Here is a 14698-nt window from a genome sequence, read left to right on the forward strand (position 1 = left end):
CAGTTTAGTGCCAAATGAATGAATTCATTTATGCCATTCAGAGGTATGGCTACTCCCTAGCTTACCTTCTGAAAATGGTAGAATTAACACATCAGAAGGAAATGCAGGAACCTCTGCACTTTCTTCTGTTCACTTTCTAACATGTAATAGCTTTCTCTCTTCCAGAAGAGGCTCCTATTTTGCAAAAGTTAGTTGTATAAGCCTCTGTGGATCAACATCCAGCCTGTCTTTCAGCCTTAGGCAATTTCAAACCCACTACCCCATGTAATCTGCCTGATTTTGTCTAGTGAACTCTGGGCCAGGCTGTGTGAGTCTGCTCAGGCAGAGCAACAAATTCAAAAACTACACTTCTTGAACAGCAGATTAAGTTTAGGGGTAAGACCTGAAAATGTAACAACCACGGAACAAAGAAATGTAGTTCCTTAGGAGAGGTTTTCATATATGATGGTGGAAATGAAAGAAATAGGGTGCATGTTTATGTGGGTGTTTTTTGGTTTGGTTTGTTGTTGCTGTGGGGTTTTTTGTTTTGCTGGGGTTTTTGTGGTGGTTTGGGTTTTTTTCCCTTTAAGTAATAAAAAGAGCTATCTGAGAGGGTAGAAGAGCCTTTCTCCCTGGAGTATGAGCTCTAGGCTCCAAGAATAGGAGATGTGGCCCAACGGGTTCCCAGACAGCCCCTTGTGGTTCTACCCTGCTCATGGATTTTGCAAGCCAGGGCTGTGGGAGTCCATGGAAATTCCACATGCAGAGGATGGGTGAAAACTGTCTGTCAGATTACCCATGACAGCTCTTGCCAGTGACGCACTGAGCAGAGGAAAACTGGTGCCAACCTCTCCAAACAAATGCTAAATATACTCCAGTAAAGGGGAAAAAAAAGAGGGAGGAGAAAAGCAGAATATAGAAGGGTGTTGAGACAGAACAGGACAGGATGACAGAGAGAGAAAAGAAATAACAACGGAACAGAAATGCTGCTGAAACACATTGGTTACAGACTAAGAAAAAAAACCCGAACATGTAGTGGAAGGTTATCTTTGGAAAGAACCTCAACAAACTGCACAGCCCAAATGTCATCCCTGAATGGGAAAGTAATGGATTGCAGTGGTGCAAAGCAGACTGCTGCTCTGAGATTGGAAATCAGCAGTAACAACCCAGCAGAGACCACCGCCAGGAGAGTTCTGGCAAATGCTTCCTTTAATGCCAGCCCTTGGGTTTAAAGCAATCTGTGCACCCTGGTGCAGGTGATTTCAAATTCCCAGGCAGAATTTTGCGTGATAAACTGTAGAGAGATAGAAAGCGGAGAAACTGGTAATCAGGCTAAGTCCTTAGGAAATACGAGCTGTCTCTGCAAAGGGACATTGCTCTATTTTTATCTCTTGCCTCTTCTTGAGCCTTAGCGTAAATTGGTACAAGCTGAAGATTTATTGTAATCACCTTGTATTTATTCCAGGATAGACACAGAGATCTTCAGCTACTGAAATTCTGAGGGATAGGATTACCACACAAGCCTTTTTGGTTGGCACAGAAATCTTTTCTCGTGTATCTCGATTTAACACATTTTACATACGCAGACGTGTGCTACATACGGCATTCACTTGGGAGAGCTCCCACACAGTTACTTTAAATAACTAAGAAATAGGAAAGTTATTGCCAAACCCTTAAACATATGAGACATACAGAATTACATTAGGTAAAAGAAAATAAAAAGGACAAGGATTATCTCAGCAGGAAAGAGTACCAGTTACCTTGGTTTTGGAAAGAATAGGGGCACCACGATCCAGCAGCATTTCTACAACCTGTTCATGGCCACTTCTTGCTCCACAGTGGAGGGGGGTCAGCCCATCCTGTGGGAATCAGAGTTATAAATGATAAGTGTCAGACATGCTAAAATCTTGCACTCTTTTGTGAAGACCTGTGATGTCCTGGGAGGTTCATTAATTCCTGCAGGATGCTACTCCTCTGCAAATGAACAGTTGAACCTGTTTGTTCAAACCAACAGAGCACATTCTGGCTCTGACTTTCTGAACACGTAAATAGTCATATCACACTGGTGTTCATGCAATGGGCTTCTTCCAGGCCCTCACTGCACATGCAAAAAAAAGATGAGACTGCACTTCAAGTACTTTTTGCCTGCATGCCTTGGAGAAAACTGGGTCTCTCATTTGTCAGTATGCATCAAAGTCGGTGGATAATCAGTCTGAGAAGAAAAAAAATTCCTCCTCAGACTTTTTTATTACACTGATCTTGACAAGTGTACAGCAGATGAGAAAACCATCTTAATCCCAGGCGCTGGAAGTATGCTGGATTCACTTCTGCCTCTTGTTGTGCAGACTGTGCTCGTGTGACCTCCAGCTGAATGACAGGCCTGGAGTCAAGGCACACTGTCCATACCTCTTTTAGAATAGTTTGCTTAGTAACAGTCAACATCCTATTTCCTGTTGCAAATAACAATGCCAGAGTTTTCAGAAACTTTGGTTTCCCATTTACAAGTCATAAAGGAAGGGGCTTTTCTCCGATGTCTTCCAGTGCTCTTAGAACACATATGTTGTATTGCCTAGAATATGTATGTCACATCATTTTTATATAAGGGATTATCTAAAATTCCTTCTCACACACCCCATGCTCCCTTCACACACATGCACCTTCTCTCCACTTCTGTATGATAGCAAGTATTATTAAGGTACCTCCTTAGCCATGTTATTCATATGCAATTATAATATTCTTCCTTGATAACTCCTAGACCACACCCTAGTGGAATATCAGCTTAAGCCCCGCAAAATGCAGAGAGCAGCCAGGGAGAGGGAGAAGGTGGTTCAGAGACATTCTCCTGCTTCTACATTTTTGCCTGCTCCTAAAAAACCTATGAAAGATAACAGGTAGGAATTGTCATGATAAACTTTTCCTGCTGCTCTCACTTAAAACCTGTGTGGTTCTCACTGTGCATGCTCCTGCATTTGAAATAAGGCATATATTTTTGACACAGATGAAGAAAAGATTTGGGTTCAGACTTAACTCCCTTAACTCAGGGAGTCGTTTGTTCCCACAAGATGAACGCAGCTTGGCCCACAATGTTCTTAGTGACACCTCTCAAGTCAATTCTATTGTCATTTCTGCTTCTTCCTGCTATTTCAGCCCATAAGGTACTGGGAAGTGCATCTTGTTAAAACTATACTACACAAATTCCAGATGTATTGCTCAAAACACTGAAGTAAAGACAAAGAGAAAATACACCAAAACCCACAAACTATGCATTTTTCAGCTGAGTTGCAAATGTTTTGCCATAGCTTCACCAGTGTTTAAAATGGGTAATGCATATTTCTTATACCAGCAGTTTCCACAGGTAAAGGCATATCAAGTACTGAGCAGACAAAATATTTGATATGAAAGTATCACCTACAAAAAAACCCAATAACTTGTATGGGAAGGAAAATTGAACCCAGCAAGGATAGGTAACTACAGACCTGTAGGCAGGAGCTAAAGATCATCATGTACATTAGACTGCTTGTTCTTTTTACTTCCTATGATTATCACATTCTTCAGGCACATCAAAGATAGATACTCGAGGAGATCAGGCAAAAAAGTTACAGACCATTTTCCAGATTTAATGCCTCCCCAACTCATTTCACCAGCATACCATGGTTAGTACATACCATGCTCACACAGAATGAGACACCCTTGATCATCTTCCTGTACCAGTTTAGACCCTTCCAGTCCTCCCAGGGCACAGTGCCCCAACCCTCCGTGGGTATTTCTGGTTGACAAGGTTTCTGTGGCTCAGGAGGAGCAGGCAGTCATGCTTGGCCAGCTGGAGCTCATTCTGGGCCACAGAGGAGTCACTACCACCACATGCATCACGTGTGACACAACATTACAACGCATGTGGGTGCTTGTTGGGACAGCTATCTGCAGCTATTGTTCACAAGATGTCAGGTCTCCCACTGCAAAGAGCAAATACACTCCAAGACAGATAATTTAGCTGCACAGAATTTTTTTCCTGTAGTTTCAAAAGACACTGTCTATTCACTGGTTTAGTTAATTGCTACATGACACTTAGAGCAGGTAAAGAAACGTGCAGAGACAATCTGAAATGCAGATCACAAAGACTTCTTTTTTAAAAAGATCTGAGATTAAAACAGACTGCTCTGAGCTCAGCAAGACTTCACTGACTTTGTCAGGAGATTTTCCAGTTGCTTATTTACTGTTCACATAGACTGTACTATGTGAAGCATAAAATATATTACATGTATTAGGAAGCAAACTTGCCTTAATATGATAGTCTGCAATGGCTCAGAAAAACCATTACAAACGATTATGACAATAATCTGCAGATTAAGGACTCTGTAAGTATGCACTGACATGATAAATCATATCATCTGTATTATCTATCCCTCCAGAGAGGCTGAGAGTAGCTCCAGCAAAGCCAAGAGGACAATAGGAGGAGTTCTGATTAGGCACAAGCTTCCCATTAGCACTGCACACCCATCTCTGGGGCTGCTGCCTGCTTTAGCTTTTATTTCAAACACACGCACACACAAATAAATGAGACCTGCTCCCTGTTGAGACTCAGGTACCCGTGCAGCTCCCTGATCTTGTTACACTGGGGTCAAAACTGTCCTGAGACTGAGCCTCCCTGCTGCAGCGTGTTTCCTCACCACCACACGTGGCTTTAAGGGACCCCTGAGCAGCCTGGGTTCAGCACAGAGCAGCCTCCTCATACTCCCCAGCTGCCTCTTCCCTGTCAATGCTCACCCAGGACTCCCCTTGCATCATGGCATCCTCTGGGCTGCCTCCCAAAGCTGTAGCCTCAGTGCCACAGCTCTCACATCAGCGAGCATCAGCTTCTAACCCAGTCTAAGAGCAATGAAACCAAGCACAACACCCAGTAAAAGCTTTAATGTGATGTAAACATTCACCAGGAGCTTGTCAGAGTTACAGCCAACTCATGGAGCCTGTCCCTGGCCTTGGCAGGAGCAGCAGGCATTCCATCCCCTGAGCCAGAGGTAACAGCACACGCTCCCAGGGGAGCAGTTACTGCTGCCTCCGGGTTTATGTGCCCAGCACTGCTGAGTGACTCTCCACGCCCAGCCCAGCCCACAGGGCTCTGTGTCCCACAGCCCCTCCGTGCTCCACGTCTCCTGAACTGGCACTGCTCACTCCGCTGGCACTGCTGCAAACTGCCCCTTCTGGGCAGTAGGGCAACAAACGAGGTTTGCTCTCCCTGCACGTGCTCAGCACACTCAGAGTGCCAAGGCAGTGCTATTGTAGTTATTGTATATCTTAATACACATGGTTTTTCTGGAGCAGCTTAGGCATGATCTGATGCATCTTCAAAGAGCACACCCCACATGTTTTCATGCAGATATGAGTGCTGGGCCTGTTATTTAGCTGCAAAATCAGTAGAATGAAGATTATAAACCCTTACTGTTAATCCAGGCTAAAACTTGCTTGCTGCCTGCTTCAGACACAAATTCACTTTGGCATATACAGTATTAGACAGCCAAAGCAAATCAAGCTAATTTCATCAACTTCTCTAATTATATTTTACTTTTTAAAGTCTTTTCTGGAAGACAGAAAAAACATAATTAGGGCAACATTCAGTAAACATGTTACATGAGGCATTAACAGGCCTTTGCCCAGAATGCTAGCTAAAACCCAGAATGATTAAAGCTCCCCTGGCAGCACGTAGTTCTTGAGGGGTACCCTCAAGAATTCAGTACCCAGCCCCAAGTACCAGTTGCTAGACATATCACACACAAAAAAACAACAGAGAGAAGATGAACAGCTGGTTAAAATAAACAATGCAACATAAACGCGAACAAAAATGGAAAAAAAAAAAGCCACATCTGAGTCTCAAAATAATTGTAACATCATTTTTGGACGAGTCTCACACGTTCTCTCAACTCCCAGCTACAGTGTGCAGGTGTGTAAGGGTATAATGGTGCTCATCAAATCCCAGTCCTAATGAATCCAGAGAAAGCGGGAGCTCCTGGATTACCTCTACAATAATTTAAACAGGATAAGGATTCAGCCCTTCATGTTAACCTTTTGTGCAGTACTTCAGCACTACAGTTTCCTGGACCATCTGTCAGCAGCAAATGCAAATGCTCATGGAAATGACTCAGGAAAAGCAATCATTACCTTAACTTACTTATTACTCAGGAAAGGCTTTATGTGAATTTATCTGTAAAAGGATTCTGTTTGTGAACAATAAAAATAGGCATTATGTGGAGAGTATTCCAGTATCCCATATAGAGAATAGATTGCAGGAACAGACCACAAAATGCCAGCTGAATAGCTAAATCTGTCCCATCTAAGAGTCAGAGTAGCAAATCCTGGCTCTGTTAGTGTTTGGTCAACAACACAAAACAGTATGTTCTGCATTCTCATTTAAAGGTGAAATACAGACATGAAACAGAAGAAACAAAGGCCTAAAAATTTCTGCCTCTGAGCAATAGAAACCAGCGATTTCAAGATTTTTTTTTTGTCCTTTCATAAGGGTAAAGAACCTTTGCCATTTACCTTTAAGGAGGTATTTTGTCTTCCATAATCAATCTTCGCATTAAATAAGATCATAATGTCCAAGACAAAAAACTATTTTAACAGGAAAAAAACCCCTGCTTATCTCTTACATACAAAGAAATCTGTTCATCTCTTAAAAAAAATAGGAAAAAAGAGAGAGGTCTCACATTTATAAATGTGGTACTAGGAGCCTCACTTATTTTCACATGCAAATCCCACCTGTTATCAAGCTGTGTATGCATTCAGCACCTGCCCCTCACAGAATACACAAAGCTGGGCTCTGCCTGGGCATCCAGCTGATAAGCAGGACTTGACACATGTATCAGAAAAACCAGCCTCAGCTGCTCTTTGCCTTTCAAGGCACTCAGCAGTGGTGATGCTGTTGTAAAGGATATGACCACAGCTTTTGTCATCCTGTATTTTTGTAGGGCCATTCTATAACTAGGACACTGAAAAGAAGAATAGTGCTTAAAAAAAAATGAAATATCTGCAAAGTTGACATATCTTAATTGTTCAGCCTTGGAAAACAACATTGGGGCAGGTCGGAACAACAGGAGAGACTTAGCAGGAACATGTGTTGTTCCAGCTCAGAGAAATCAATCTTTGCTATTGCACATGACAACCAGGCAGGCACTCCTGAAACAATGCCCTTTTTTCACCCAGCATCACGTTCCTCTCAGCCTTCTATTGCTTTTGGTATTGATTTCTGCACCCTGCTGGTGCTGTTCCCTTTCCTGATCACACAGCTGTGTGAGGCTCTGGAGCCTCCTCGGCAGAGACACCCGGCCACAGCCAGCAAACCCTGCCAGGATGAGTCAGTGCCCGCCGGGAGCACAGCTTCCATCACTCCCTGACTGCCAGGAAACGATGCCTTTGGTAATGCCAGCGAGTGCAACCATGAGTGACACACGTACAGCACAAGCAGCAAAAGTTATGCAAATCCCTTCTGACTTTTGGAGAGGATGGGTGTCTGGGGAAACAGGCAGTCTCTGGGGGAAGCCAGAAAAAACAAACCACTGCTTCATGAACCACAGTCATCCCTGCCTTTGCCTCACTGGGAAGCTGTGCCAGACGCAGGAGCTGTTAATGCTTCTGCCCTCTTCCGAGATCCTGTTTCCGTCCCAGCCTGTATTTTTAGTTACATAAATTATCCCAGTGTCTGACCCCGGAGCTTGTGATACAGGAAATGAAACAGAGCACGAATTTTCCTAACTAAAAGAACTAACTTGACTCCAACTATTTAAAGTACTGCTCCCTAATGATTTGGACTGCAGTGGGCCACATAAATACTTGCAGAGGGAAGCAACTAATCCCTCATCAAGTCCCTTTCTCCCTGCTCTGACCAAGTGCCCATCTGTCACACCACCAGCATGTGGCCCTCTCCACCACAAGGCAGACTCACAGCCCTCAGCCTGGCAGCCCCTATGTAGCACGGAGGAGGCTGGTACTTTAGTCCAGTAGTACCAGGAGGCTGGTACTACTGTCCGCATTAGCAATGAAAAGTCATCTCTTCCATGTTCCCCAACTAGAAAAAACTGCAACATTTTAGAAATGGATCATCAGCGACTACAGGTAAAATAGAAGAATTAAGAAAAAACATGTGGAGAGAATGAAGAGATGACAAAATAAATTGACCCAGTTTCTGAATTCGCCAGAGAAAAAAAATACGAATGTGCCTAACAAGCATTGCAGGAAATCTCAGAGACTGCAGAAACACTAGAAAACCAAACAGAAACCCACAAATACAGGAATAACTGTAGAAAAACTATTCTTAGGTTATTAATTTCTTTTGTTTAGAATGCTTCTGAACAGTAGAACTTCTACAGACTAATTCAAAATGGAAAAGGTAGAGGTGATAAATTAATATTTCAAGAAAATTACAATTGTCAAAAAGTTACTGGGACAGTTCTTGAGAGTTACCTCGAGCACACAGGAGCGTGTTGCAAAGACTGCCCTGACCAGAGCACCACTGGTTCCAGGTTTACTTCCAAACATTAGAACTATTTGTTTTTTTCTCTCCTTTCTGCTTTGTAAGTAAATAAAATATCCCTGGTTTGGTTGGGTTATAACTACAGTAATCAGGCATGACCATATGCATTGAGTTTCTAAGTCATTCAGGGCACTGAGTTAGGTGTCAGCCTGATGGAAACCATCCCTGTGCCCGACACACAGGCTGACAAATCCCAGCCAGCAGCCAAGCACCTCTCACACAGAGCCTGAGCTGCAGGAGGCTCATCAGCCACACCCAGCTCTGTGACACAGCCTGTGGATAGTGAAAGGCAAACACGCTATGGCTCAAAATTACCCTGATAGCATTCAAATTCTGAAATATCTGACTTGAATTCTCATCTCTTAGTGTTTTCCTGTACATCCACACCCAAGCAGATAGAAGTGGCTCCTAATTAAATACTGGAAAGGGAACATAGAAAATGGTTGGCTCTGAACTTTGCCATACTTGGTATTTCACACACTGCTGCAAGAGATGTAAGATGTTAGTATCCTACTGCAATCATTTCATAAAAAATAAATGCAGTGCAGCTGTACTAGCCTGCCAGGAAGATGAATGATTTAAGCCCTGCAGCAACACACAGGTCAGAGGCAATAATTCCACACAGTCACTCACAGCACTCACACTTGAGCTTACCCTTGTTTTGGCATCAATTTTAGCTCCTCGATCAAGTAGGAGTTTGACCATATTTGCGTTTCCCCTTTTTGATGCAACATGCAACGGCGTGATATCATTCTGTGGAAGAAAAAAACATGAAAATAAATATGCATATGTCTGTCTTTCATTACTTCCATTTTTGGTTTGCTCACAGAATGAAATATGCCCAGTTTGCTAAAACATAACACCGTTTGTTTCCCTGGGAGCACGAAAGCAAAGGGAAGCTGTGTTCAACCACACATGTGAATTACTGGCCTGACACCTAAACATGCACATGGTGAAGAAAAAAATCAAGTTGTGGTTAGAGTTATAAGATGGCATGGCTGTGTCTCAGCTCATGACTTTTGCTTAAGGGTTAAACTTATGCAATTTTACTGAATCCTAGCAATTTAACCCAGCTGTGGTTGTTTCTGAGCATGTAGTGATAAGGATTCATACCTCAACTTCTTTGGCCTCATAGGAGTCATAGAAAAATTACTAAAACCATTATATCTGTAGATCTCATTCAAAAATAATGAGATGCCAAAGCTACTTATTTCTGAACATTATCAGCCAACTCTGAAAGCCTGGCGAGCACCTTCCTTTCAGTTCCACCGTTAATTTTGCCCACCCAATTTGTTCCTGTAATGGATGTAACACCATGCTTGAAGTGGGGCTGCAGAGGGGTGTGTGTGGCTCCCTGAGCAGTGCCTGGCAGGCCGGCACAGGCAGGGATGCTGCACATCGAGGACAGTTACATAACCAATGCGTGCGCACACAGGGGCGCTTCTTTAACGAGATGCAGCCAGGACGTCTCTTCATGCTCTGATGAATCCTTTATCCTGTGGCCTATGAAGGCCATGTCCTGTATATATTTGATCATATGGAGCCAAGTAAAAATAAAAGGATCTAAATAGAGCACGCAGGCAGTGTACGCAGACAAACAGAATTGTAAAGGACGTGTTCCTGTGCGTTCGGGGGCAGCACAAACAGCTGGCTGCGTAAAGGCAGCATCCCTGGGACCCAGCAGAAAGCAGCACAGGCAGTGAGCATGTGTCCCGTGGCTGACTGAGTCAGAAAGGCACCCTGAGCAGCTGGGGAGAGGTACATGTGTCTGACCTGGCTAAGAGTGCTCACCAGTGCTTCCTCAGAACTGCAGGTGAGTGGAGTGATAGAGAACTAGCTCGGAGAAAAGATCCCCTCTCAGATGTGACAAGCTGACTCACAGCCTAATCACAACACCAAGTACCTCATGCAGTTGCTACATCTTCATTTACACAAAATTTCACTATGAAGCTAATTCACAGATACTAGAAAGTACTAATTAATATTATTACAGAGGTAAAATACATGTTAGCAAGGTTAAATGACAGAGATTCTTTCTACAATATTCATGATCATTAGAGTATCAAAGTGATGACTGTGCCAGGGTAGCTTCTCATTCCTTTAAAAAATGAAGTAAAGCAAAAAGATGCTTAGCACATTAAACAGAAAGTGCAGCATGTCTGGTCCTTTCAGGGAGGTAAAACTGTGTGATCACTTAAATTTTCTGTGAGTTGGTTTGACCGGGAGTTGACATTGGATATAATATGGGGTCACTACATTACTGTATCAGTCACAAAGAGGACAGAAAAAGAGAAGAGAAAAACAATTATGTGGAAATACTTTCTGCTTTTTCTCTCTTCCCAGGAGGAAAGATGTTACTAAGGTCAGAGAGAGAGATGAATTTTACTTTCCTGAGGAAAAAAACAGTGAAGGAAAGAACTTTTGTGTCTTCAAGTAGAGAGTACTGCAGGTAATTTAGATTAAAGGAACACCTTTTTCCACTTGCTGATGTTGATGGGCAAAGAGGTTAACTCAGCCTAATAAAACCTCGTGCCCTGTTAATACATCCAAATAATTTAGTACTAATAATTTACTGCCTCATACACAGACAAGAAAAGCCTTTTCCAAGCATTAAGAAAGAAATGGAGGAGGAAGGGACAGCATTACGAAAGGCAGGACAAATTACCTATTACAAATCTGGTTCTCATTCATTTCAACACTAAGCTGAATCTAGTGCAGCACAGGGGAGAGCATAACCACATAAGAACGTGCACTTTGGATCTAATTATTTGCCAGTCAAAGCTCCTGTTGCCATAAATGAAGGAAAGTTGATTCTGGAATAGATGGATGAGTGCTGGCAAATACAAACCTCAAAATTAAGAGATGATTTCCACTTAGCAATTAAGGGTTAGGTCACATTGTTTCCTTGCAACAGGAGAAAAAAACCCTAAAAATATCCACTTTCAGGTTCAAAACCAAGTCATGTTCAAACAACATTCATATTTCTGGGTTGCTACCAAAACCATTAGGACAGCATAATTCTCTCCCAGCTTCTGACAGGGATGATCACCCTGGCTGGAAATGTGGGGAAATTCTCCAGCACCAAAGGACTGAGCTCCCCTGTGCAAGCTGGAGAGCTAGGCATCCATCATTGCTCTACGTGATCACCTGCCCTTACAAAAAACATATAAATTTAATGTCTTTAGCATCTTGAAACCTGGAGTCACATTTGGCTGAAAATAGGCAGCAAGTTCACACTACAGAGAGATGGATGGAGAAAGGATGTGATCGCTCCAGAAATAGTTTGTGAGGAAAACTAACTACACACAGCCTCCCTGAAATACTTAACAGAGCAGGAGAAATCAAGCAAATTAAACTCTACGTGTCCAGTGTAATATCTGTCCTTATGAATGACCAAACAGCTCCTCTTCCCTGGGAAAGAGCACTCATTCCTTTGGAAGGAGTTTGCAGTTTTCGTTGTACTTAACTAACCTGATCATACAGTTCATAAAAAAAATTAAGACACAAAGGACTAAAAACACTTTTAGCCTTTCTCCCCCTTAACATCTCAGGAAAACACTGTGAGGAAATGAAGGGGAAAAAAGAGAAGGGGCAAGTCTCAATTCAGAATTTAATTTTGCCATTTAGGTATTAAGCTTTCACTGGTAGCAAAGAATGTGAAGTAATAATTCTGCTGGATGAGAGTTCTCACTCCAAACAGATGGAGAGATGAATTATGTGAATGCTTAAATAATTGTACACTGATGTTTAGGCCAAGCAGCTTGTCTTTGGTCAATACTGTGTTGTATCAAGCCTTAAAGAATCACAGCTAAAGGTTACATATGTATGGTCCTCCCCCATCTCTCATCTCACAATTAAGAATGTGAACTGAGAAGTGAATAAACCTCAGACAATACTATCATTAATTTTTCTGATGACAAAACATAAAGCAAGGAACTCAAAATGGGAGTTATTTGTACTTGTCACAAGAAACAAGAGATAAAAAAAGCTTCATAATATGTGCAACTTTGGTGTTGTTTATTAACAGTAAAACTGTGGTGTCAGCAAACAAAATAGCCACCAAATGTTAGGTTCTGAATTCTTCAGTGTATCAACAGCATCTGCTGTCTTTTCAGTCTATTTTTATCTGTTTGATCTTCTATAAATTTCTCCCTTTGTTCTGAAGATAGAATAGTAAATCAGGAAAATTTTGAAGATGTTTTCCTGCAGTAATAAAGCTGAAATGCCTTCCAAAAGTTGCCATTAAGAGATGTGGTTCAGATCTAGAATTCCTGCTGGAATGCTGCTTGCCCTTGCTGCTGAAATATCAGATGCTGGGCAACGTTTCAGGCAGACCCCTCGACACCGAGGTCCAATCTGTGAGTTAACGAATTCTGCAGGGACTATGAGGCATCACTTGTGAGAATGGCAAGCTAAAACTATGCAATAAATGCTCACAGGATTATCAACTAGAACATAACCCTTCCTCTCCTTCTTGGCAGATTTCCTAGGGCAGATGACTTGAAGTACCCTGAAACTGTACATAGCCCAAAATGCCATGGATTAGGTGCATGCAACTTTTTCTACACTTCACAACATCGTGGGTGGTGGTTTTCCCTTTGTCTCCATGCACTGCCTGCTGCAGCCCACCACCCCTCACAGAGGGCTCGTGCCTTCCTCCAGAGCCACACAACATCCACAAATACAATGGGTGAAGAGTGACCTGCTTTTAGTCAGTGGCCTTTGCCTGTGCCTGATCAGAGGGAACACTAAGCCTTTCCAGCTGCAGCTCTCTATCTACAGCGCTTCACAAGAAAATTCAAAAACCTTTGAGTTATCTTGTGTTGAGAAATGAGCCACCTAACATTTCCCATCTGAAATGAGATCAGCTGCCCTCTGACACACGGCGTTATCCGTCACAGGTCACCACAGCAGTCAGAATCGCTCCTTTCTGCTACACATTAGCAGCACGAATGGTTAGGAAGTCAAGGCAAAAATAGGGTTAAGATTGTCAGTGTGCAAAGTAGATCTTATATGGTTATATTTTAATGCATTTAGAAAACCAGCAACTCCCCCTGGTTTCTGGTGTGCTATGCTGTCCTGCGGGATCGCCTCTTTCTCCCATCACAGCTGGAGTTTACAAGCACAAGGATAACTAAGAAAAGTAAATGTTTGCACGTACAGCCTCGTATTGGGCTCTGAAGTGCACCTTTAAAGGAAGGCACAAAACAAAGGCAAAACCTTTCCTAGTCATGTGCTGCATTGATTTAAATGCTGACTGAGCAGCTGATCACATCAAGACTGTGAAGACTCATTGCCAGTCACATGGACTTGGAATTTATCCTTGCTGCCAGTGAGAGAACTTACCTCCACCTCTGAGCTCTCCTCCCAGCCCCTCAGTGGAGCGCAGCTTTAATCAGAAAAAATTACACTTATCTGATTTCAAATTTCACTTCCTTGCTTTAAAACAAACCAGAAGAGTTTCACCAAAATGAAACTCTCATTTTAATCATTCCAAGATTAACTTGGAATTTAGTAAGATAGCTCTTCTCAATCCTCAACTGAGAGCAGACTCTAGGAAGAGCTTAATACTGGCATAGAATGTGTGAGTAAGACAGAAGCTGAAAAGAGCCAGACTGCTATAACAGAAATTTCTTATACAGTCTGGAAAATCCCTCCAGCACTAGGGGTTTTTAAGGAAAGAGCATAATGGTGGTTGTTGCACACTGGAATTGTCAGCAGAACCACGGCATTGATATTACCACAATTACCAGATCCTGGAGGTATGGGAAGATTGTGGTGTGCATTTGAAGATTCTCATATGCAACTATGCAGCTACACCAACATGTCGTATGTTAAACACTCAATATCCTCCCCTGTATTTTTCTGCAATTCAGAACTGGAGCTACAACACAGCAGAATCCCTGCAGAGAAGAGTCTTATACTCCAGTAGCAGTTACTGGGATCACGGAGGCTTGTACAGATGTCTCAGAAATTAAAGACAAAAATGCACAATCAGATGCTTTCCAGGAAACCCTATAAGAGTTTATAATTTTCCAGCTTTTTTCCTCCTCTCCTTAATGGCAGTAAGTCTTATACTGTGCTATTTTAGTTCTTGTGTGCTTATATACTTAACTTTCTTCAGGGCTGAGATGTATAAAATGAATTCTGGAAGAAAAGAAGGAAGACTATAGAAAGGGGCTCTTATGGCAAACT

At 42.5% G+C, this 14698-nt stretch overlaps 1 protein-coding gene across 33 annotated transcripts in view; it reads right to left on the reverse strand.

Annotated features, from left to right (window-relative positions):
• ANK3 (ankyrin 3) overlaps window positions 1–14698 on the reverse strand; it is a 347313-nt gene that overhangs the window by 110573 nt on the left and 222042 nt on the right. For all 33 annotated transcript variants that reach the window (XM_048311273.1, XM_048311276.1, XM_048311277.1 and 30 more), the window contains 2 exons: window positions 9158–9256; window positions 1740–1838 (listed from right to left, as the gene is read on the reverse strand). In XM_048311273.1, the coding sequence (XP_048167230.1) occupies window positions 1740–1838; window positions 9158–9256 (198 nt within the window). The remainder of the gene's footprint in view (window positions 1–1739; window positions 1839–9157; window positions 9257–14698) is intronic.

The sequence above is a fragment of the Corvus hawaiiensis genome, chromosome 8 (assembly GCF_020740725.1).
Source record: "Corvus hawaiiensis isolate bCorHaw1 chromosome 8, bCorHaw1.pri.cur, whole genome shotgun sequence".
Taxonomy (NCBI): domain Eukaryota; kingdom Metazoa; phylum Chordata; class Aves; order Passeriformes; family Corvidae; genus Corvus; species Corvus hawaiiensis.